Source organism: Macaca mulatta, chromosome 13 (assembly GCF_049350105.2).
Source record: "Macaca mulatta isolate MMU2019108-1 chromosome 13, T2T-MMU8v2.0, whole genome shotgun sequence".
Lineage (NCBI taxonomy): Eukaryota > Metazoa > Chordata > Mammalia > Primates > Cercopithecidae > Macaca > Macaca mulatta.
This window is the reverse complement of record NC_133418.1, coordinates 4,978,072-5,002,308: the sequence shown is the minus strand read 5'-3', so window position 1 is coordinate 5,002,308 and position 24,237 is coordinate 4,978,072. Positions and strand designations below refer to the sequence as shown.

General features: G+C 51.9%; 1 protein-coding gene and 1 long non-coding RNA gene across 3 annotated transcripts; one reads left to right on the top strand and one right to left on the bottom strand.

Annotated features, from left to right (window-relative positions):
* Positions 1 to 127: 127 nt before the first annotated feature.
* Positions 128 to 14,111, top strand: TMEM127 (transmembrane protein 127). 2 transcript variants are annotated; one of them, XM_001097406.5, is made up of 4 exons: positions 128 to 256; positions 617 to 991; positions 10,805 to 10,969; positions 11,683 to 14,111. In XM_001097406.5, exons 2-4 carry the CDS (start codon positions 748 to 750, stop codon positions 11,988 to 11,990), a joined length of 717 nt encoding a protein of 238 aa, XP_001097406.1. In that variant the 5' UTR covers positions 128 to 256; positions 617 to 747; the 3' UTR covers positions 11,991 to 14,111.
* Positions 14,112 to 23,047: 8,936 nt separating this feature from the next.
* Positions 23,048 to 24,210, bottom strand: LOC144333668 (uncharacterized). The gene is made up of 2 exons (XR_013402580.1): positions 24,097 to 24,210; positions 23,048 to 23,403 (listed from the first exon to the last, which is right to left on the bottom strand). It is a non-coding gene; the product is annotated as an uncharacterized LOC144333668 (long non-coding RNA).
* Positions 24,211 to 24,237: the final 27 nt, after the last annotated feature.

Below are 24,237 nucleotides of genomic sequence, written 5' to 3'. Positions count from 1 at the left end.
CGCGGGACCGCCTCGAACTACCAGTCCCGTGAGGCCTTGCGCAGAGCCGGCGGCGCGCCCAGGCTGTGACGCGCGCGGGGGACGGGGCGGGGAGCCGGAGGAGGCGGAGGCAGAGGAGGAGGAAGCCGGAAGTGCATCGAACCCGGGTCTGTCCGGGCGTTGCGGGATTGGGGCCTGGGAACGCTCGGCCCCCGGCAGCCGAGAAGCCCGTGACTGGGCTGAGCGGCGCCATCCCAGCCCTGTGGCCTGCTGACTGGTGAGGAACAATGGGCGGCGTGGGGAGGGTCTTTTCTCCGCACAGGTCGCATCGCAAACCGCCGGTCCCAGATCACCGTTCCCCGATCCCCGCGGCCCAGCCCGGTCCTCCGCCCCTGGGCACCCTCTGGCCGAGACCCTGAGTCCGGGTCTTTGCTCCCGCGGTAGCCAATCCCCGATCCCTCCGCCCCCCGGGGCCTCGAGTCTGCCCAGACCCCATCTGGCCCCTGGCCCTGTCCGGTTTTCGTCCCGCAGTCCCATTCCGGAGTCTCCTGTCTCCGCCCCCCGAATCCCCGCAGCCCTCCCCGTCTCCGTCAGCACCGGGTCCCACCCCCCTATCCTCTGGTGTCAACCCTGACAGCCCAGTGCCGGCCTCACCTGCAGCGAGCCCGGAGCGTTGCTCTCCTCCACCGGACTGTCAGGCTCTGCGCGCCCCGCGGAGGTCGGTGGCGACCAGCAGCGACTGCGGAGCGACGGCGGGCGGCCCCGGGCATGTACGCCCCCGGAGGCGCAGGGCTGCCCGGCGGGCGCCGGCGGAGGAGTCCGGGAGGCAGCGCTCTGCCCAAGCAGCCGGAGCGTAGCCTGGCCTCGGCCTTGCCTGGCGCCCTGTCCATCACGGCGCTGTGCACTGCCCTCGCCGAGCCCGCCTGGTTGCACATCCACGGAGGCACCTGTTCGCGCCAGGAGCTGGGGGTCTCGGACGTGTTGGGCTATGTGCACCCGGACCTGCTGAAAGGTGAGGGCGCTGCGCGCTGGCCCTTCAGGCCTCGGTGGGGGGCAGAATGTGTGCTGAAGCAGAGAGAGCCAGGGACCAGACGCTTGGTTGAAGGCAGCGGCCCCATAGCTGCCTGGTGTTCATGCCCACCAGGTGGCTCTGTTTGGGGTCCGGCCCCTCATTAATTCTGATGTTATTCAGCTAAGCACCTACTCCTCACAGCCATGTTAATCCGGACTGCTGCTATTTTCGGATTCTGCTGGAGGAAGGACGCTGTGTATGGAGAAAAGATAAGGGTGCTAGGTATCACAGTTAGCTGGCCCCTTCTGAGAGTCTGTGAGAGACGGAAAAGCTTCTTTGGGGCAGACTGATTAATGGAGAAAAAAAGGAACTTTTCATATGACTAGGATTTAAAAGGTATTTTAGAGTTGTATGGTAATCGGATGTGTATCAGAGAAGAAGGGGATTTTAGGTAATCGGAAGACCGTCCCATTGCCACCCTCAGTACAACAGTTGGAATTTGGCTCTTGGAGCCATTATAAGTGTGCCTGACAAAGGCAAGGTTGCTTTGTGCATCATCGTGCTTTCCGGCCAGATAGACAGCAGACTATGGGAGGGTCCTATGGCCCCCGTAGTTTATCCTGCCCAGTCTTGTCTCCAGTAAAAATTGTGTAGTCTGAGGACAGGACTGGACTGTATCACCTGCTTTTTACCCTAACAATGATCAGTGTACCCCAAACAGTGCTTAGTAACAGCATAGTTCATCAACCCCAAGGTCTTTTGAGCCATCTTGAAGGTCTTATATCCTCTCTGTGCTATTCCCTGGCTGTGATGCATTCCAGATGTTCATTGCACCGCCTATCAGAAGCACCTCCTGTTAGATATCTCCATGCTCCCTCCTGAAGGATTCAGGCACCGGGATTCGGTGAAAAGGTCCAAGTTCCCCGCTGTGCATTGGACCATACTCTGCTACTGCAGGTCTAGGCTGAAAAGCCTCATCCTTGTGGCCAAATGTTGCCTTTCTCTGAGTGTTCTCTTACTGTTTTCCATCTCTCTTGAGTTTGAGAAGCTGTAGGGTGATTTTGTAGAAGGTTGGGGGCTCCTGCTTGTTTCCAGATTTCACCTTCATGGTACTCTTTGCTGGGGTGGCTCATTAAAGCCAAAGTTATGCACACGACAGAGGCCTTATATGCAGCCTTTTCTGTGTCATGTTGCTAATGGTACAAAGAGCGTTAAGCTTGACTGAGTCTTGGTGGTTTTTCTTTTAGCACATTGCCCTGTACTTGCTTTCTTTGAAGCACACATACCACCTTCCCACCACTAGACCCATCGGATCTAGAAAGCTAGATCTCTGAAATCTAGCACCACATGGAGTGTGCTTAGCTGTGGCTCAGAAAAATGAATGATCTCCCCAAGGCTACCCAGTTGGGGGTGGCAGAGCTGGGACTACCCCACATCTGTTGATGCCAATATAAAATGATGCTGTGTCATTTATAGTTTTTATCCTTTGTTTTACTTCAGCTGTCATAAGAAACAATCTCATAATTATTTCACTTTGGTGTGCATCCTTGTCGAAGGCATGTTAAAAATAAAAGTAAATTTTTGAGCCGGGCATGGTGGCAGGCATCTGTAATCCCAGCTGCTCAGGAGGCTGAAGCAGGAGAATCACTTGAACTCGGGAGTCAGAGGTTGCAGTGAGCTGAGATCGCGCCACTGCACTCCAGCCTGGGCAACAAGAGCAAAACTCCATCTCAAAAAAAAAAAAAAAAAAAAGGGCCAGGTGCGGTGGCTCGTGTTTCTGATCCCAGCACTTTGGGAGGCCGAGGTGGGTAGATTGCCTGAGGTCAAGAGTTTGAGCCAGCCTGGCTAACATGGTGAAAGAAACCCTGTCTCTACTAAAAATACAAAAATGAGCCGGGTGTGGTGGCGCACGCCTGTAGTCCCAGATACTCTGAAGGCTGAGGCACTAGAATCGCTTGAACCCCGGAAGCAGAGGAGTTGCAATGAGCCCGAGATCATACCACTGCGCTCCAGCCTGGGCAACAGAGCAGAGCAAGACTCCATCTCAAAAAAAAAAAAAAAAAAAAAGTAAATTCTTGATGCAGGTTCTTCTTTGTTCACATGTGTATTTACCCTTTCTAAGAAATTATTCAGGCCAGGCCAGGCATGATGGCTCACATCTGGAATCCCACTACTTTGGGAGGCCGAGGCGGACAGATCGCCTGAGGTCAGGAGTTCAAGATCAGCTTGGCCAACATGGTGAAACCCCATCACAACTAAAAATACAAAAATTAGCTAGGCCTGGTGGCTGGTGCCTCAACTACTCAGGAGGCTGTGGCAAGAGAATCGCTTGAACCTGGGACGTGATGTTGCAGTGAGCCCAGATCATACTACTGCACTCCAGCCTGGGCTACAGAATGAGACTCCATCTCAAAAAAAAAGAAAAAGAAAGAAATTATTCAGGCTCCGTTTTGTGTTTTGCAAAGCATGTTTTCTTAACCTTTTCGTTACGTTTACTCACATATTTAGAGATCGGAACCGTGTGTCGTTTCCACTCGCTTGCCTGTGGCTGTCTCCTAGGAGCACTTTGTGCCCATGAATAGGAGAGTTGGCAGTGGCACCTCACGAGCTATCACAGAAGAATCACGGAGGCCCCTGATTGCATCTTCTCTCCCTTTTCTTTGTACCTACTGGTTTTTTGATACCAGTGGGTCTTCAGACATGTAGTATCCTGTGTGATCTTCAGGGCCTAACAGATGTCCTGACCTGGGAGCCTGGAGTATTCCACATCTCAGGAGGGAGCAGAGCTGTCAAGCACAGATGTGGTGCATATAGATTTTTTTTTTTTGAGACAGAGTCTTGCTCTGTCACCCAGGCTGGAGTGCAGTGGTGCCATCTCGGCTCACTACAACCTCTGCCTCCTGGGTTCAAGCGATTCTCCTGTCTCAGCCTCACGAGTAGCTGGAATTACAGGTGCTCCACCACACCCGGCTAATTTTTGTATTTTTAGTAGAGATAAGGTTTCATCTTGTTGACCCGGCTGATCTTAAACTCCTGACCTCAAGTGATCCACCCGCCTTGGCTTCCTAAAGTGCTGAGATTACAGGCGTGAGCCACCGCTCCCGGACGCGTATAGATACTTCCAGAGGGAGAACAGGCCCTGCAGGTCTCTGCAGGTGATGGGAGTCAGGCAGCCAGCAGGCCCTGGAGCAGCCTTACCCTTTCTCAGCCCCTGCCTGAGTGCCACACTTTGACATTACGCTAAGCACACGCCAGGCCCGCGTTTTCCTCCTGAACAGCATCTCTGTTTGGTACTGTCATCAGCCCCACTTCACAAAGCTCCCAGTTCCGGGAGGCTGGGTGGTGTCCGAAGTCCATACTCTTACCGCAACACCTCAGTGACCTCCGAGTTTACTTCCCATCAAAGCTGCCCGAGGCTTATCACCTTCCTGTTCTAGTTGAGTTTTATCACAAGCCCAGCCAAAGCTGTGCTTTTTGTCATAACTTCATCACTTCAGTGTTGAGGCTCTAGTTGGTGATCCCAGGGCAAAGCCACTCTCCCATTGTCATTCACAAAGCTTCAGAGGCTTTAGCCAATGAAAGCTGGCTCCAAAGACCCCATCCTGGGCCAGCTGTGGTGGCTCACTCCTGTCATCTCAGCACTTTGGGAGGCTGAAGCAGGAGGCCAGGAGGATCTATTGAGTCCAGGAGTTCGAGGCCGCAGTGAGCTATCATTGTGGCTCACACTCCAGCCTGGGTGACAGAGCGAGACCCTTTTTCTTAAAAAAAAAAAAAAAAAAAAAGACCTCATCCTGGGTTTTCTCCAGTGCTCCAGCAAGCGGTGCCTGCTTCTCACACAGCTCTCAACCTGGCCCTGGGTGGAGACAGACTCAGACCTCTAATGGCTCCAGAAAGAGGCGCCCCAGATAGTCCTTTCTTCTGAGACTTTCTGCCTCTCAAGTGTGGCCGCCAAAGAGCACTGGCAGCAGCCCCAGGAAGCATCTTTGGAGAACGAGGAAGTTGGGGAGTAGCAGTCAGGTGCATCTCAATTGGCAGCAGCCAGTGGGAGCTCAAGGGCCTTCCAGGGAGGGCCTGTGTGCCTGACAGGTGGTGACCGGGCAGCAGACACTGCCAGGCCCCGCGGGGCCTGTTGGTTTCTGTGGGATAACCTGGCTGGGCACCAGAGGGCTCTGTTAGAGGCCTGTGCACAGGCCTGTCTGGAAGCTAAAAAAAGTCACAGTAGGGAGAGGCTGAGCAGGTTGCACAGATGCATAAAGAGGGCAGGGATTGGGGCACTGGGGAAGTGTCTCCAATTCACAGGGACTCCAGCAAGGAGGGTGCGGGGTGGGACAGGAGTCCCTTTAGCCTTTCTGCCTGCAAACTGTTTGGGTCAGGAGTGGTTAGAGCAATGGGCAGATAGACAGGAAGAGGCAGGACCTTCAAAACAAATCTAGCCCGGTGACTCACCAGTGACCTTGAGCAAAGTCAGTTCCGTGGGATCCTGTTACAGCTGCCTACTTCCCTGATGACTAGAGGGCACCGCCAAGCAGTGTTTACCAAAACCAACAGGCCAGAGCACAGCTGGAGGATAGGAGGTGTTCTGTGTCTAGCCAGGGCATCGTGGACTACACCACTGGCTTGAATTTCAAGTTAGGGCGCTGCCTTGCATGCCATTTCTCTCTCAAATAAAATCCTACATCCATAACCTTCAGGGGTTTTCTTTAGCAATTCCCTCGTGGGAGCAGGTGCTTGTCACCTTCCCCACTGTACCAATGTCTGGGGAGGGAGGAGAGAAAGACGTTGAGATACTGACTCCCGAAGAGCCTCTGAACTGGGCTCCAAGCCTGTCTAGGATAACTGCCTGTTCTTCCGGTGTGCTCTGAGACCCTCTGAGGAAAGCCCGCCTGTTACATGGGGCAGGCCCCTGGGGTGTCTGTTAACGTTACCCAACGGGAAGTTCACACTTGGTTTTCTACTGACCGTGAGGGTTTACTCACAGCTTTGGAGCGGAGAAAGGCAGTTACATTGGAACAAAACCTGTTGGAGTTTGAGGTCAGAAGTCTCTCCTCGCTATCATATTGTCTCACTTGTAGGGTAGGCCTTAGTCTGGCTTTAGTAGGCTTTGGTCCACATGGGCTGACGTGTGGTCTGGGAGGTCTTGGTAGAAGAGGGAAAGGCATGCCGAGGGGACACTAGCCCAGCTGAAACAGCCTCTGGTTAGTAACAGTACAGGCGGCTGCTCTTCCATGGGCTGACCCAGCAGGCCCTGGTGGTGGGTGGGGCAGATGTTACTGTTTTCACTGATAGATGGGAGAGCAGGGGTCCAGCGCACTCGAGGGACTTGCCCAGAGTAACACAGTCTCTGCTAGAGCTAGGATTCGGCGCCGGTCCCGAGCCTTCCTGGTGTCCTGACCACTTCCTGGAGCAGGCGCTGATGGTTGCAGAGCTGCAGGAGCTTGGACACCATGCCTGGCAGGCTTTGCCCAATAATTCCCCATGTGAGGACTTAATGACCCAAACCTTTTTTGCTTCTTTGAGAGATTTCATTGCTTCAAGCTGTTCCTCTAGTGAGCTTAGCAGCTGGCTCCGAGGATGGCTCCGACGGCGTTCCTGTTAGCTTCTGATCCCTCATTCACGCACAGCTCTTTAGGAATTGATTGATTATCTCCAGGCAAAAATACAGTGGCTGACTCTGGTACTTGGTGATTCCGAGCAGCACAGTGCAGGGGAGCCTGACCGTGGTTTGGAATCTAGCTCTGCAGCGTGTGGCCTGGAGGAAGCCACTTCACCTCCTGGAGCCCCCACTTCCTCATCTGAGCTGTGTGGTAAATCCCCCAGGGGGGCACTTGACCCTTCTGTGTGCCCAGGCTGTTCCAGGAGGGGTATACAAGGCCCCTCCAACAATATTTGCCTTTGGGGAGGAGCAGGTGGACATCAACAAGGGAAGGGATGTCCTCTCGAAAGCTTTTTATCATGTTCATGTCTCCTTACTCCTAAAACTCATGTATAATGAAACATAAGGCAATAAGAGTATATGTCATGGATGTACATTTTTAAGGATAATCAAATGAACATCCTTGTGCTCACCATCCAGCCAAAGAAACAATACAGGTTCCTTGAAGCCCCCACGTATTGCTTTTCTTACTCCTAAGTGCCTGGCCTCGCTAGTAATGAGAGTGGAATCTGACACGGCCTGCTGCAGAGCGGCGTGTGGCCTCTGGCAGGTTAACTGTAAGAACACTGCCCCATCCCTGCCACATGCCACATGGACCCCAAGAAGAACTCTCCCAGCTCTTAATAATATTTAAAATAAAGCCAGGAGATAGCCCCTGTCTCCTAGAGCTTTTCTTTCAGTGAGGCCCCATGCACTACGGCACTGCAGGACGGGTTCAGTGAAGGCTGGTCCCAGTTGCAGGCAGGGCTCACACACAGGCAGGCTTTTTGGCAGTAGACAGCTACCCAGGCTGGATGCTTGGGCCCAAAACAGATGGTCAGCAGACAAAAGAACTCTTTTGTTCTCGTGGAGTTCAGGGAGGGAGCAAAACTAAATGCGATGATATAGTCCACCGACTTTCCTAATCTATGTAATACTTCCTTGTAGCTGCACATTTCTCTAAGAGATCACGACAGATAGCTCTGAGGGCTTCTTGGTGGGTGACGCAAAGCCAGACAGAGGCCTGTGAGCCTTGTCTGGGCCCAGCCAGCGTCTGCCGGGTGAACTCTGAGCCTGAGGCAGGGCGTGCGCAATCCCAACGGCCCAGGGCTTCCCTCTACCCAGAGCCTGTGACGCTGGCATCTGTTCGGCTAAGTCAGCTTTGCTGGGTTTAGGTCCCGTCCCCAGGTTCCTGGACTTTCCCTCATCAGTCCACCTTCCTCTGAGGTCTGGAACCAGTGTTTCTTGAAGTGTGGGGCTTGGATCACCTGCATGGGGATTACCTAGGCTGCTTGTTAAAATGCAGATTTCTAGACCCTGCTCCAGACCTAGAACTCGGATTCTCTGGGGACCTGGGAACACGCTTTCAGCTAGTGCCCCAGTGATTTGGGTGTGTCCTAGATATTGATGATCACATCCCACACCCTCTCAACCTGAGGGCAAGTTCAGGAAAGGACGCTGTATAGCCTGAGTCTTGCCAGCTCTTTCCAAATTTTCCTAAGTCACTTGGTGACCCATGGCCTAAATAAAAGAAGAACTTGCTAGTGACTGTTACAGAGGAAGGAGAGGAAGTTAAGGCCCATTTCCTGGTTTTTTTTTTTTTTTTTTGAGACAGAGTCACTCTGTCACCAAGGCTGGAGTGCAGTGATGTGATCTTGGCTCACTGCAACCTCCACCTCCCAGGTTCAAGCAGTTCTCCTGTCTCAGCCTCCTGAGTCCCTGAGACTACAGGTGCATGCCACCATACCTGGCTAATTTTTTTAATTTTTAGTAGAGACAGGGTTTCACCATATTGGTCAGGCTGGTCTCAAACTCTTGACCTCAGGTGATCCACCCCTTAGCCTTCCAAAGTGCTGGGATTACAGGTGTGAGCCACTGTGCCCGGCCCCATTTCCTACTTTTTATTAAAGCTTAAAATACTTAATCATGGCCTGGTTTCTTTTTGGTTCAGCGTTTATTCTACCTATGCTTCTGGGAGCTTTTGCAGTTTGCATAGTTATCAAAGGAGACAGACAGTGTCGTCTAGTTGAAATGTGTTTTAAAGGATGGCTGACGTACCGGAGGGAAGTACAAGTCACACTGTGTGCCTGGTGCGTGGTTGTTGTCATGGGCTCTCCCTGCACCATGACCCCCAGGAACCCCTTGAGTCCTGCGTCTTTTCTTTCAGCCTCTTCCTTTTCCTTCATTTATGCCCTTGATGTGTGTACACTGGCACCGTCTAAACCTTCTGGGGCTTTCGTGGCATACATGTGGTTGCTTTCTAGCTTTTCCTGTTGACGGCTTGTCCCCAGCTCTGCCGAGTCTGCTGAGTCCCTTTTAGGTAGGTCTGTGTCCCTTTACTTTCCAGTTTGTGGAACCTTGTTTTACGCCTCCCTTTCTTTTTGTGTGGGTTGCCCTTTAAAAGAATTCTTTTGTTCTCGTAGAGTTCAGGGAGGGAACAAAACTAAATGCGATGATGTAGTCTACCAACTTTACGAATCTATGTAATGCTTTCTTGTAGCTGCACATTTCTCTAAACTGCTGCAACTTCTTTCTTCCTCTTTTCTTTATTTTACTTTTTTTTTAAATTGTGGTAAAATATACATAACATTAAACAGCATTTTAACCTTTTTTTTTTTTTTTGTGATGGGGTTTCACTCTTGTTGCTCAGGCTGGAGTGTGAAGGCGCGATCTTGGCTCACCACAACCTCCACCTCCCAGGTTCAAGCGATTCTCCTGCCTCAGCCTCCCAAGTAGCTGGGATTACAGGCACATGCCACCAAGCCCGGCTAATTTTGTATTTTTAGTAGAGACAGGGTTTCACCATGTTGGTCAGGCTGGTCTCGAACTCCTGACCTCAGATGTTCCACCTGCCTTGGCCTCCCAAAGTGTTGGGATTATAGGCGTGAACCACTGTGCCCTGCCAACCTTTTTTTTAAAAAAAAAAACAAAAAAAAAAACCAGAGTCTTACTCTGTCACCAGGCTGGATCTCGGCTCACTGCAACCTCCACCTGCCAGGCGCAAGCGATTCTTCTGCCTCAGTCTCCCCAGTAGCTGGGACTACAGGTGCGCGCCACCTCACCTGGCTACTTTTTGTATTTTTAGTAGAGACAGGGTTTCACCATGTTGGCTAGGATGGTCTCGATCTTCTGACCTCGTGATCACCCGTCTCGGCCTCCCAAAGTGCTGGGATTACAGGCGTGAGCCACCGCGCCCGGCCAATATTTTGTTTTTTTAAGAGACAGGGTCTCTTTCTGTCATCCAAGCTGGAGTGCAGTGGTGTAACTTACCGTAACTCCTGAGCGCAAGCAGTCCTCTTGCCTCAGCCTCCTAAGGAGCTGAGACCGCGATGCTCAGCTAATTTTTTTTTTTTTTTTCTCTAAGAGACGGGGGTCTCACTGTGTTGCCCAGGCTGATCTCAAACTCTTGGCCTCGAGCAATCCTCCTGCCTCAGCCACCCAAAGTATTAACCATTTTAAGTGTTGAGTTCATTGATATGAAGCACATTAACATTGTTGTGCAAGCATCACGACTATCCACTTCCAAAACTTTGTCATCATTTCAAACTGAACCTCTGTGCACATTACATGATAACTTCCTATTCTCCCCTCTCCCTACCCACTGGCAACCACCATTATATTTTCTGTCTCTATAAATTGACTATTCTAAGTATCTCATATGAGTGGAATTATAAAATATTTGTCCTACATTTGGTCGATTTCACTTAGCATAGTGTCTTCAAGTTCAGCTTCTTTTTGGAACAAAAAGGGAATGAATGAGTGAGTAAATGGAGAATCGGTATGAATTGACCTGTGTGGTCTTAGCCTCTCTGGCTGTCTCAGCTCCAAAGTCAGGCTTTTCCCGCCAGCTCAAAGTATCCTCTAGCATTAACATGTCAGGTCTTTAAAAATGGTTAGAAGGGCGTGGCATAGACAGTGAAGCAGAATCCTGTGCTCAGGCTAGTCTTGTTGGAGAGGGAAGGACTTGAGGTACAGGAGAGCCGTGGCCCAGAGGGCTTCTGTTCGCTACTGTGGAATTTGTTCCAGCTCCCTGCAGACCACCCAGGAGCGGGAGCTAAGACAGTGTCCTCCGGAACTGCCCTGGCTCCCAGCACTGTGGAGGGGATCAGACTCCTTCTAGGTGGGGGCTTCCTGCACCAGGCGTTACTTGGGGCCCTGAAAATTTGGTTCTCCCCCTGCAGATTTCTGCATGAATCCCCAGACAGTGCTGCTGCTGCGGGTCATCGCCGCCTTCTGTTTCCTGGGCATCCTGTGTAGTCTCTCCGCGTTCCTTCTGGATGTGTTTGGGCCCAAGCATCCCGCCCTGAAGATCACCCGTCGCTACGCCTTCGCCCATATCCTCACGGGTAAGCTGAGGGCCCGCTTGTAGCGGGGGAGGAACTGCTATGGGGCAGGGGCATCCTGTCTGAGTTGCCGGTGAGGGCTCTGGTTTCTCTGAGCAGACGCCCTTCCAGGAGCTCATGTGCCAAGCTCGTCTTTCCCAGAGTGTCAGGGTGTCAGCAGCCTGCTCCAGTCTAGCTGCTAACTTGCCAGGATCACAAACCCACTCAGCCCAGCTGTAGAGGGGAAATGTTGCTAGAAATTCCACAAAGCAGCTCACAGCTCTCTCAAATGGCATTTGAAGCTCAGACCTGACACGAGTGAAGAAGGAACCAGGCAATCTCCCGTGTCTCACCTGGAGCTCCTGGTCAGATTCTCTCCTCTCCACCTTCCTGCTTCCCCACAGACCCGCCTTTTCTTGTATGCAGCTGCTCTCCTCCGTCATGCCTGCACTGCTGTGCTGGTTCGAAGTGTGGTGTGCCTACTCCAGCTCCCAACCTGCATGACCCTGTTTGCTCCTTAAGACAGAGAGAATCTGACTGGCCTAGATCAGGTCAGACTGCTGTCCCCAGCCTCAGGCCAGGAATCCCATGGCCAGGAGAGCTCCTCCTTGCAGAGTCGGGCCAGGCAGGTTCTCTGAGAATGGGGTTTGGGTAGAGAGGCTGTGATTGGGTCCTCAAGCATCCTGGCTATGGCGTGCTCACTAATTCCCCTTCTGTGCTGTCCCTCTGTCCCCTAGTCCTGCAGTGTGCCACCGTCATTGGCTTTTCTTACTGGGCTTCTGAACTCATCCTGGCCCAGCAGCAGCAGCATAAGAAGTACCATGGATCCCAGGTCTACGTCACCTTTGCTGTTAGCTTCTACCTGGTGGCAGGAGCTGGTGGAGCCTCAATCCTGGCCACGGCAGCCAACCTCCTGCGCCACTACCCCACAGAGGAGGAGGAGCAGGCTCTGGAGCTGCTCTCCGAGATGGAGGAGAACGAGCCCTACCCCGCGGAATATGAGGTCATCAACCAGTTCCAGCCACCCCCTGCCTACACCCCCTAATGCCAGCCTTGGGCTCTCTTCCTCGGTAGCCCCTCCCCCAACTCTGCAGCTCCTCTCGCGCCCAGAGGAGCTCCATTCCCCAGCAGGCCTCACTGGTAGGATCCTGACCATCTTCTCCAAACCTTCCCCGGGAGAGACTCTGCCTTTAGGGTCATCCAAGTGTCCCTGCTCTCAGCGCAGAGGCCCACTGGTTTTCTATAACGTACTCTTTCCCTCCTGCCGCATCCTGCCCCCTTCACGTTCACGAGTCATTACCAGCCAGGGAAGGTCATCCAAGTTTCCTCCTGCGTGGGCTGTATCTTTGGGACCGAGCCTTTCCTTGGAGAGCTGCTGAGAGTGGACAGTCCCAGAAAGAAGTGTCAAAGGGCCCAGGGGAAAGGGGACTGTGCCCTGCAGGCTCACCTCACAGGGGTCAGGGTTTGCTCCACAGCTGCAGCTCTGGGCTGACGCCCCCCAGACCCCTTCCTTCTCGGAGTGACCCACCCCCAGGCCACCTGCTCCCGAGAGTTCTGTGCACTTTACTCTTTGGACTTCTCCTCACATGTGCCCTGGTTTTATGGGGAGAGGGAATTGCTGTTGGGAAGGCAGAGCCGTTGCTGCCCTCTCTGCCCTTGCTTCCTGTGGCTGGAGCCCAGGCAAAGAGAGCAGGAGCCAGCGTGAGACTGAGGCCCCTGGTGCCCATCGAGGACCAGAGTGAAGGGGACTACATCTCCCAGCCCTTCACCTTTTAAATGTGAGTGGTTTTAAAAGGAAAAAACGAAACCAGGCAACAGCAACAATATTCTGTTTTTAAAATAGGGACAAGACTTTGTCCCTTTTTAGACATGTATCCCATTCCTTTTGGCTCTGTATTTGGGGCTGTAGCTCTTCCAAGCCCGTGGCAGCCCCTCCCGAGTCTCTCCCAGTAGAATGCAGCCTCCCTTCCCGGCCCTTCCCTCCCAGTGACTGGCTCCCTGGGGCCTTCTTGTGGAACCCAGAGGGGCTGAGGACTGTGGCCTGGCTGGCGGGCCAGCGTGGTGCTCCTCAGGACTGCGGCACTGAGATGGAACCTGGCCTCAGTTTAGGAACGGGCCACAACAGGGCAGGAACCCACCACCCTCCACATAGGAATACAGCCAGTGGGGCCCCGTCACGTGAGGCGTCAGACCCACCCTGTCAGCCCAGCAGGCCGGGCTGTGTCCTTCAGACCAGTGCCGCCCTAGACTCTGACTTGGGGCTCCAGCCTGCCGCGTGCCCCCCTCCCCCTCTTGAATGTACTCTGGTCTTGCAGTGCGCTGCTGGGCCTTTCTTGCTCAGCCATCACTCGGCCACCCTGTTTGCTCTGGGTCTGCCTGAATTTTCTGCCCTGAGATCTGGGCATGAAGTGGATGAAACTTGAAAGACCTTCAGTGTAGATCCAGATGGCCAACCTGTCCGTGTTAAGTTACCTGCTTTTTGGGACTCAGTGTCCACTGCTGAGCTGAAAAGGAAATGGATTAAATCTCTTCGAACCTTTACGGTGATCGATAGTTTGAGCAAGACTGGAGAATGGACGACACTATGAAGCTGTGGCTAGAAAGGGACTGTCACGTCCCATCCTTTGGCCAGATTGACTGGGGATGTCCGGACAGATGCCTGCGTGGGTGGCGAGGGCCACACCTGCACACGAGCAGGCAGCTGCTTGCAGTTCGCTGTGATGCCAGAGTGTGTTCAAAGGTGAGTCTCCTGCTCTTGTGGACTCTTCTCTCAGGCAAGAAAGGCTGCCGGCTGCCTGAGCACAGAACCAAGGAACTGAACTGAGTCTTTCTGTTGAGTCCTGAGTTCGTCGTCGGCAGGTTTCCTTGTGGCCAGCTCGCTCTGCCCATGGGCGTCTGAGCAGGCAGACCAGAAGACCAGGCACCGGACATGCATGCCAAAGGGACCGGTCATCTCCTGCGGACCTGTACATGACCCTGTGGACCGTTCCGCACAATCCGGAACCCACTTTTTACTCACTCCCCATGTCTCTGAGCCTTCCTCTTCTTTCTCTTTCCCTCTGCCATCCTGACACTGATAGTTTGTCATATAAATCCCCCCGGTTGTGTTTTTTTTCTAGGAAAAAATTAAAAAGGAAAACAAAACCAAAAAACCAGAAACCACAAATAACAATGGAAATGCCAATGGCTGCCTGTCATTTTTGTCACAATTTTCCTGATTTGGTTTGTTCCCTTCATCTCAGAGAAGCAGGAGACATTGATGAGGCTGTAATTTTTTTTCTTTTTCTTTTTTTTTTGAGACAAGAGTCTCGCTCTGTCGCCCAGGCTGGACTGCAGTGGCGTGATCTCAGCTCACTGCAACCTCTGCCTCCTGGGTTCAAGCGATTCTCCTGCCTCAGTCTCCCAAGTAGCTGGGATTACAGGCGTGTGCCACTGTGCCCGGATACTTTTTTTGTATTTTTAGTAGAGAGGGGTTTTACCATGTTGGCCAGGCTGGTCTCGAACTCTTGACCTCAGGTTATCCACCCACCTCAGCCTCTCAAAGTGCTGGGATTACAAGCATGAGCCACTGCGCCTGGCCAAAGATGTAATTTAAAATGGTTAGAAGGGACTTGGCATGGGCCAGCTCCGTGCGTGACATTTTCACCCCCAGAGCTTTCTAATCCTGTTTTCACACAGGAAGCTTCTAGGTCTTTCTAGAATAGCTAGAAACAGTAGCTGACTCCTGCCCCAGGCCCAACCTTCAAACCTGAGCTCTTCACGTTGCGTCCTCTGTTGAGCTATAGAAGAGAACGTGGCTCCTAAACTCTAGCCATCCTGCGGGAGGAAATAGACTTCTTTGGGCTGTGGCTTGCAGAACAAACTACACTTTTTTTCCCTCTATTTTTAAATTTTATTTAATAATTTGTGTGTTTTTCTCTCTTTTTATTTTCTATGTTTCATGTTTTCCTTCACTCCCTAGAAACTGCACTTTCTTTGAAATCATAGGCAATGAATCTTACTAGGAGAGGTGTGGGGATGGAGACAGTTCTGGGATGTGACCTGTAAGCCTCCTGGAGGGCAGTGCCAGGCCTTGATTGCCCACATTCCCTCCATTCCTTCTTTCCTTCCTTCATACATTCGGTCACACAGCCCCACGTGTGCATCACGGTAAGAGCCGAGGGCTCCCTTCAGGGAGCAACCCATTTAGGTCTCTTTTGTTGTTGCTAGGGAGAATACACATCTTTCTTGGAAGCTGGGAGTGTGTTCTCTTATTTCATGTGCATTCAGACAAAGCACCATTAGGCACCATGAAAAATACAGTGACTGACAGGACCCTGTCTGCAAGGATTTTATGTCCTAAGTTCAGGAGATGGACTTGTCCACAGAAAGGCAGAGTGAAGTGGGCGGCCGGCTCGGAAAAGTGCTGTGCCCAGAAGGGAGCCAGTTCTGACCTCAGTGATAATGAAAGGCTTCCTGGAGGACGCAGCTTGAGCCACACTTGACGTGGGAGTGAACTGGGGTAGGGACACTGCTGCTGAGGGAATGGCAAGAGCGAAAGCACACTGGTGGCCAGGACGTGGTGAGAGCTGAGGTTAGAAAGGTGAGGGGCGCTCATCTGAGGCACTAACAGCAGAAGGAGCCCTGGAAGGATTTTGAGAAGGGAAGGGAGGGATGCAGCCTTATTTTAATGACTGGTGGCAGTGGGAAGGGGTCTGCCTGGCCTTAAGTGAGGGTGTCAGAAGTGGGAGACAGGCCCTGCCAAAGGGGAAGAGGGCAGTCACAGTCGGTCCCAGGGCCCAGTGTCTCAGCCAGGTGTTGGAGTTGGGAATGCGGGAGCCCCAGTCCCTGCCTACCTGTCACATGGCAGCTGAAAGGTGGCATCAGCCACACAGGCGAAGAGGGGCCTGCACACAGGAAGCCATGGGATGTGAAGGGCCACAAGGAGAGGACCCTGGGATACAGGAAGAGGTGGTGCGTTCGGGGCAGGGCGGCCTTCCCAAGATGACTAGAGAATCTTCAACTGGCATCTTGCCTGCGGTATCCACAGTCTCAGCCACTACACTAATGGAACACAGATGCTGTGGGGAGACATAAGGGAACTGACAAACTTCATGCCCCTGTTTTCAAATAGCCTGCAATCTTACCTCTTCCTCTGCGTTTTTTTAGGGGGAGTGACATTTTAATGGGAGGCGGGAGGTTTGCGGAGAAGAGAAAATGTCTTTTTTGTGGGGGTGAGTAGAGACAGAGTCTCGCCATGTTGCCCAGGCTGGTCTCAAACTACTGGCTTCAGGCAATCCTTCTGCCTCCCTTCCCAAAGTGTGGGGATTACAGGCATGAGCCACTGCACCAAGCCTGAAAATGGCATTTTGAATGAGCCCACCTGAAATGAAGACAGTTTATTAGGGTCACTGGTTTGAGAATTAAGATCAGTTCTGGCTGGATGCGGTGGCTCATGCCTGTAATCCCAGCACACGGGGAGGCCAAGGTGGGCGGATCACAAGGTCAGGAGATTGAGACCAGTCTGGCCAACACGGTGAAACCCCGTCTCTACTAAAAATACAAAAATTAACCAGGCGTGGTGACGGGCGCCTGGAGTCCCAGCTACTCGGGAGGCTGAGGCAGGAGAATTGCTTGAACCCGGGAGGCAGAGGTTGCAGTGAGCTGAAATCGCACCACTGCACTCCAGCCTGGTGACGGAGTGAGACTCCGTGTCAGAACACACACACACACACAAAACCGGTTCCTCACCATAAGCTTTGGGGAAAATTCTTGGCTTTTTTGCTGGGGGAGAGAGCAGTGTCCAGGGAAGATTGGCTGATCTCAGAGCTGGAGGGTTGATGTGGGACTGGCCAGCCCCTTCAGCTGAGTGGGACAGCAACACAGTGGGTGGCAAGGGGCTTCATAAGATGTTGGAGGTGAGGCAGAGACCCCTCCAGTCTACAGTCAGGTAACGAAGAACTTTCCAGAGACAGCTGTGAGTCCGTCTGGCTTAAGGGGTTGTACAGGTGTCTGAGAAGGGCCTGAAGGGTGCGGGGCCTGCAGGCTGCCCTGTTTGGAAGGTTCCTGCCTTCTGTCTTGGTAGAAGATGGCAGCTAGCCCTGTAAAGGGCCTCCCTGTATGGCGAGGTAGACCATGTAGCCCCAGATGCCCCCAGGGCTTCACTTCTGTCTTGGGGATCTCTCAGTATATGTCTAGTGCCACCACTATTGGTGGAGAGTTTCCTTCTGGAATAACCTTTGGGTGGTGGACGGGTTTTATTTTAATAAAGGAAGAAGGTCTCTTATTCATTTTTACTTATTTATTTTTTGAGACGGCGTCTCACTTTGTTGCCTAGGCTAGAGTGCAGTGGGGAGATCTTGGCTCACTGCAACCTCCACCTCCCCAATTCAAACAGTTCTCCAACCTCAGCCTCCCAAGTAGTTAGGATTACAGGCGCCCGCCACCACACCCAGCTAATTGTTGTATTTTTAGTAGAGATGGGGTTTTGCCACGTTGGCCAGGCTGGTCTGGAACTCCTGACGTCAGGTGATCCTCCCGCCTCGGCCTCCCAAATTGCTGGGGTTACAGGGGTGAGCCGCTGCGCCTGACCGGGTCATGCTTTTTTATGTGACATTCATTCAGCAAATACACTGAACACAAGCGCCTTGTGGAGGATGCAGAGATCCTAACACATGATCCTTGCCCTCTAAAGCCTTCCAATCCAGCCACCAGGAAAAAGGAAACCTGATAACACCCAAACCTGACAGCCAAGGAACACTTCCTAAAGGAGAGACTTGATCTGCGCCTTGGAGAAGGGGCAGGCTTTCATGAGAGCATGGTCTAGTCAGTGATGTGAAAGCAGAAAGGAAGGGCGTGGCTTTGGGAAACATTGAGTTGATGCTGTGAGGCGCGTGGCAAGCAATGAGCTCATGGACCTAGCCCACAGGGGCCTGGAACATCAAGGTTGTCGGAATGCTCACAGCTGCAAGAAACAGAACTGAAACTTTCTTAACTAAATGGACTTTATTGCTTTCCACGGCTGAAAAGTTCGGCATAGTCCAGGGGGCTTGACTGGGTCCAGGGACTCAAACAATGACACAAAGACATGGTTTCTCTCCACCTCTTTCCTTTGTGTGTCTGCTCAGGTCGTCTCTCCTCAAAGGTGGTGAAGACGGCCACCAGCAGACTGGGGCTCACCCTAGACTCCTTTTTAAGGTACCAGGATGACTGTCTTTTGCCCAACTTAGATCATGCCTTTACCCTGAACCGTGGCAAAGAACGTGGCGTTTCCTCCTGTGGTCCAGGTAGATGGTTACACGTGGGGTCTGGGATTCAGGGGTGGCACCACTGGCAGTGGTTGGGACATGTGAGCACAAGGGTGAGGCCTACACCACTCGGAGGCCCTGGCTGCCCCTTCTCTCCCCCAGCCCTCCCCTTTCCATGATGATAAGACATGAGGCCACTCCCCAGCTCTGCCTTCTTGAAGAAAATCAGTGTCCTACCTTTGAACAGAGCTGGGCCTTGACGTCAGCTCACCCTCTCTCTCAAACGGTGGGGCAAACAGAGCCTTGGTTACACCAGCTCTGTCTCAGGGATTGTTTCTTCTGCTTCTCTCCTGCCCTTGCCCCTTTCTTCCTGCTCCATTCCAGCGCCCACCCAGCTCCGCACTTTCCTGACTTTGTTTTCTTTTCCAAGCAGTTTGAGCAGTGCTCGATGCTCCTGCTCCTGGGACACACTGTGCACACATCCTGGCTGTTCTGGGTAACTGCACACCCAACCCCAGTGCCATCCCCATATCTCTATCCTGAAATCAACCCAAAGGGTGGGGAGGGAGCAGGCCACAGCAGACAACAGAAGGCGGGGGTACTGAGAGCATGTGCTGCTACTCAGGTACCCTTCGCAGTAATTCCCCAGAAGCACTAACATTTCTGCTGATCTTGGAATGGTACTGTATTATTCAGGGTTCTCGAGAGAAGCAGAACAATAAGATGTGGAGATACATGCATATATGGAGAAAGAGACACTATAAGGAATTGGCTCATACAAATGTAGAGGCTGACGAGTCCTAAGTGCTGCAGGGTGAGTCAGCAAGCCGAGACCCAGGAAAGCCGAAGGTGCAGTTCTAGTCTGAAGGCCAGCAGGCTCAAGATCCAGGAAGAGGTGATGTTTCAGTTCAAGTCCAAAAGCAGGAAGAAAGCTGATGTCACCACTTGAAAGTTGGTCATGCAGGAGGGGCGCCCTCCAACTCAGCCTTTTGTTCTATTTGGACCCTCAGCTGATGGATGAGGACCCCTGTGTTAGGGAGGCAGCCTGCTTTACTTGCTCCACCAACCTAAATGCCAATCCTACCCTACACCCTCACAGATGGACCCAGAGTAATGTTCAAGCAGATATCTGGGCACCCCACGGCCCAGTCCAACTGACACATAAAATTAACCATCACAGATGCCTTCTTTACACATGCTCAATATCTAACAAATATCTCTACGGTGAGATTTTCCCCCCAGCCTCGGGCCCACTTAAGAAAAATGTTGAGCTGGGCACGGTGGCTCACGCCTGTAATTCCAGCACTTTGGGAGGCTGAGGTGGGTGGATCACTTGAGGTCAGGAGTTCGAGACCAGCCTGGCCAACATGGTGAAACCCCATCTCCATTAAAAATACAAAAATTAGCAGGGCGTGGTGGTGGGCACCTGTAATCCCAGCTACTTGGGAGGCTGAGGTAGGAGAACTGCTTAAACCCGGGAGGTGGAGGTTGCAGTGAGCCAAGATCACGCCACCGCACTCCAGCCTGGGTGACAGAGCAAGCCTCCGTCTCCAAAAACAAAAGAAAGATGTTGAGAAATTAGAGAGGGTCCAGGCGAGCATTCTGAGTGGATGAAAGGTTAAAAGAAAAGGTCTAGAGAGAAGGATGTAATAGCAGTCTTAAATGTGTGAGGAGATAATTATTTATTTGCTCAAATGTGTGACTTAAAAAGGCACGCCTTCTCTGTAGGACTATTTCCTTGTATATAAACGAGGGGCTGAAGTGGGTGACTTTACAGTCCCTGCAGCCATAAAGATCTGTGACATCCTGGGAGGGGCTGCCACGCTGTGTATCCACTGTGGCAGATGAAGGAGGACTGAGGAGCTGAGCCGTTTAGCTGTAGCCTGTAGTACCAGCTACACAGGAGGCTGAGGCAGGAGGACCACTGGAACCCCAGAGTTTTGAGGCTGCAGTGCACTATGATCATACCATGAATAGCCACCGCACTCCAGCCTGGGCAACACAGCCAGACGGCACCTTTCTTTCCTTTCTTTTCTTCTTCCGACAGAGCTTTGCTCGTCACCCAGGCTGGAGTGCAGTGGCACGACCTTGGCTCACTGCAACCTCCATCTCCCAGGTTCAAGTGATTCTCCTGCCTCAGCCTCCCAAGTAGCTGGGATTACAGGTGTCCGCCACCACGCCCACCTAATTTTTGTATTATTAGTAGAGACAGGATTTCTCCGTGTTGGCCAGGCTGGTCTCAAACTCCTGACCTCAGGTGATCCGCCCACTTTGGCATCCCAAAGTGCTGGGATTACAGGTATGAGCCACTGTGCCTAGCCTGCATTTATTTACTTATGTGAGTTTTCTTTTTTTTTTTTTTCCCCAATAGGTTTTTGGGGAACAGGTGGTGTTTGGTTATAGGAATAAGTCATTTAGTGGTGATTTCTGAGATTTTGGTGCACCTACCACCTACACAGTGCACACTGTACCCAATGTGTAGTCTTTTATCCCTCACCCACTTCCCACCCTTTCCTCTGAGTCCCTACTTTGTACTCATCTCTCTTAAAAAAAAAAAAAAAAAAAAAAAAAAAAGGTCAGGTACAGTGTGGCTCATGCTTGTAATTCCAGCACTTTGAGAGGCTGAGCTGGGCAGATCACTTGAGGTTAGGAGTTCACGATCAGCCTGGCCAACATGGTGAAACCCCATCTCTACTTAAAAAAAAAAAAATTAGCCAGGCATGGTGGCGCCTCGGCTGTAGTCTCAGCTACTCAGCAGGCTGAGGCAGGAGGATCCCTGGAACCCAGGAGGCAGAGGTTGCAGCGAGCCAAAATTGAGCCACTGCACTCCAGCCTGGGTGACAGAGCGAGACTCCGTCTCAAAAAACAAAACAAAAACAACAGCAGCAAAAAAAGGCCAGGCACAGTGGCTCACCCCTGTAATCCCAGCACTTTGGGAGGCTGAGGTGGGCAGATCACTTGAGGTCAGGAGTTTGAGACCAGCCTGGCCGATATGGTGAAACTCCGTCTCTACTAAAAATACAAAAATTAGCTGGGTGTGGTGGCTTGCTCCTGTAGTCCCAGCTATTCGGGAGGTTGAGGCAGGAGAATCACTTGAACCTGGGAGGCAGAGATTGCAGTGAGCCAAGATTGCACCACTGCACTCCAGCATGGGGGACACAGTCAGACCCTATCTCAAAAAAAAAAAAAAAAAAAAGAAGGAAAGAAACAAATGCTTTTCTCATCTTTCTTTCTTTATGATTATTTTTTGAGACAGGGTCTCACTCTGTTGCCCAGGGTAGAGTGCAGAGGCACAATCACAGCTCATTGCAGCCTCTATCTCCTTAGGTTTAAGCGATCCTCCCACTTCAGCCTCCAGGTTGCTGAGACTACAGGTGCGCAACACCACACCTGACTAATTTTTTTTTTTCTTTTCTATATTTTGTAGAGATGTGGTTTTGCCATGCTGCCCAGGCCGGTCTCAAACTCCTGGGCTCAAGCAATCTGCCCACCTCAACTTCCCAAAGTGCTGGGAGTACCACCACACTTGGCTCTTTTCTCATTTTTAAATTGGGTTATTTGTCTTTTATTGTTGAGTTTTAAGAGCTTTTGTTTTTGCCATCCTGTGCCACTCTGTCACGCACGATGGAGTGCCGTGGCGCCATCTGGGCTCACTGAAACCTCCAACTCCTGGGTTCAAGCAGTTCTTCTGCCTCAGTCTTGAGTGAGCCACCACGCCTGGCTAATTTTTGTATTTTTTTTTTTTTTTTTTTTTGAGACGGAGTCTCGCGCTGTGTCACCCAGGCTGGAGTGCAGTGGCGCGATCTCGGCTCACTGCAAGCTCCGCCTCCCAGGTTCACGCCATTCTCCTGCCTCAGCCTCCGAGTAGCTGGGACTACAGGCGCCCGCCACCACGCCCGGCTAGTTTTTTGTATTTTTAGTAGAGACGGGGTTTCACCATGTTAGCCAGGATGGTCTCGATCTCCTGACCTCGTGATCCACCCGCCTCGGCCTCCCAAAGTGCTGGGATTACAGGCTTGAGCCACCGCGCCCGGCCTAATTTTTGTATTTTTAGAGAGCTAGAGTTTCGCCGTGTTGGCCAGGCTGGTCTCAAACTCCTGACCTCAGGTGATCCGCCTGCCTCGGCCTCCCAAAGAGCTGGGATTATAGGCGTGAGCCACTGCGCCCGGCTGAGTTTTAAGAGTGCTTTATATATTCTAGATACCAGCCCCTTAACAGGTGGCACAGAGCAACCATGACAGAGGGCCTACAGAGAGAAGTTTGTGCCCTGTAGATATACACTAAAACACTTTGGAGAAATGGAAAAATATGGGTTGATACTTTCCATTGTAACAGAATTCTTTTAAAAGACAAAAGAACTTTAGATATCCTCACCAAATTTCAGGATGAAGAAAACAGATATTGGAAATTCTTGCTCTAATCTTACCTAAGGGTGTATTAGTCAGTGCTGTTTTAGTTGCAAAAACTAAAAACTCAACTCAAACTAGTCATGGAAGAAAGGAGTTAATTGGCTAAGCAGCAGAGAAGTTAAATCCTGAGGTGAATTCGGGGCTCCCAAGATGTCTGGGCCTCCTCGCTCCCCTTCTTCCAGCTCCACCCCAATCGCTGGCATCATTTGCCGGCCAGGCCCTTTTCTTGCCTTCACTGTGGCAAGAAAGCAGCTTCATTTCTGGTTATCTCACAGCACTGCATTCAACAGAAAACAAAGCAAGCCCTTTGCTTGGAGTTTACAAATGACTCAGGATTCACTCCAATTTGACCAAGAGTCAGAACCCTAACTGGCCAAGCCTGAAGTCACTTGTCTACCCCTGATGCCAGGAACAGAACGCATGGATGAGAGGATGGTGGGTGGTTCCTGAAAAGGAAATTCAAGCACTTTTCCTAAAAGAAGCAGGAATGGATGCCGAAACAACACATCTCCCACAAAGAGAGCAGACAGACACTGGGCTTGTGAAGCCGCCCCATACCTTCCCCACAGAACTGGGCTTCCCTTGCTAGTGCCCCTGACGGAGCCTTGTCTTCATCCTCCACTATGTATTCATCGCGTGGTGTCGCCATTGTTTCCTCCTCTGTCTCCAGAGTGTCTTCTCTTAGTTCTCAGCTAGTAAGGGAAGGAGGCTGGGCATGGTGGCTCATGCCTGTAATCCCAGCACTTTGGAAGGCTGAAGCAGAAGGATTGCTTGAAGCCAGGAGTTTGAGACCAGCCTGGGCAACAAAGTAAGACTCCCGTCTCTACAAAAAAGAAAAACAAAAGTTAGCTGGGCATAGTCATGTGCACCTGTGGTCCCAGCTACTTGGGAGGCAGAGGCAGGAAGGGTGCTTGAGCCCAGCGAGCTATGATTGCACCACTGCACTCCAGCCTGGGTGACGGAGTGAGACCTCATCTATAAAAATTATTTTTAAATGCAGGGGGGAAGGAAATAAGGAGGTAACTACTGAAAGAATGAAAGTTCATGCTAGGAACATACCACAAAATGCAATGGGGACTCAAAGAAGGGCAAGATTGAAGGGGACAGGAACCCTATTCTGGGGTGTCTCTGAGGGCCCTGAGAAATAAAACAAAGGAATGGCAACAGGAACCCAAATATCCTCTTTGTTACTGCTAGAGGGCTGGACTGGAGGACACAGCTTTAGACCTGTGAACTAAGTGAGCTGCTAATGCAAATCCCACTAGGAGGCAGGCTCACCCACCCAGCCATGGCAGCCCTGGACTAGGAGAGGCTCCTTTAGTCCTGCAGGGGTGCAGCCCCCTCAGCGAGAGCAGTGGGATCTTGTACCCTGCATGTGCTCACCCCCAAGGTGATGGAGGGGCCAACTGGCCTACACAGGACCCGTTTCCCCTCCCCACCTACCTATCCAAGCGGTCATCTTTCATTTTCCCTGGGCCAAAGTAATAGAGGGATGGAGAGAAGGCAGGAAGGTTACCTTAGTGGAGCTCCCTGAACATGGGAGGAAGCCGGTAAGGTTTCCAAAAGCTCACAGAGATAGTGGCATTTAAGATGGGCCTCTCCTACAGTCCTGAGCAGGAGGAAATGCAGACTCTGGGTCAACACTCCCAGATGTGGC

What these genes read in the sequence shown, in the direction of transcription:
- TMEM127 (XM_001097406.5), top strand. Translation starts at nt 748, where the DNA reads ATGTACGCCCCCGGAGGCGCAGGGCTGCCCGGCGGGCGCCGGCGGAGG. An exon ending in GCACCCGGACCTGCTGAAAG is followed by an intron (nt 992 to 10,804) that starts GTGAGGGCGCTG and finishes CTCCCCCTGCAG; the next exon opens with ATTTCTGCATGAATCCCCAG. An exon ending in CTTCGCCCATATCCTCACGG is followed by an intron (nt 10,970 to 11,682) that starts GTAAGCTGAGGG and finishes TCTGTCCCCTAG; the next exon opens with TCCTGCAGTGTGCCACCGTC.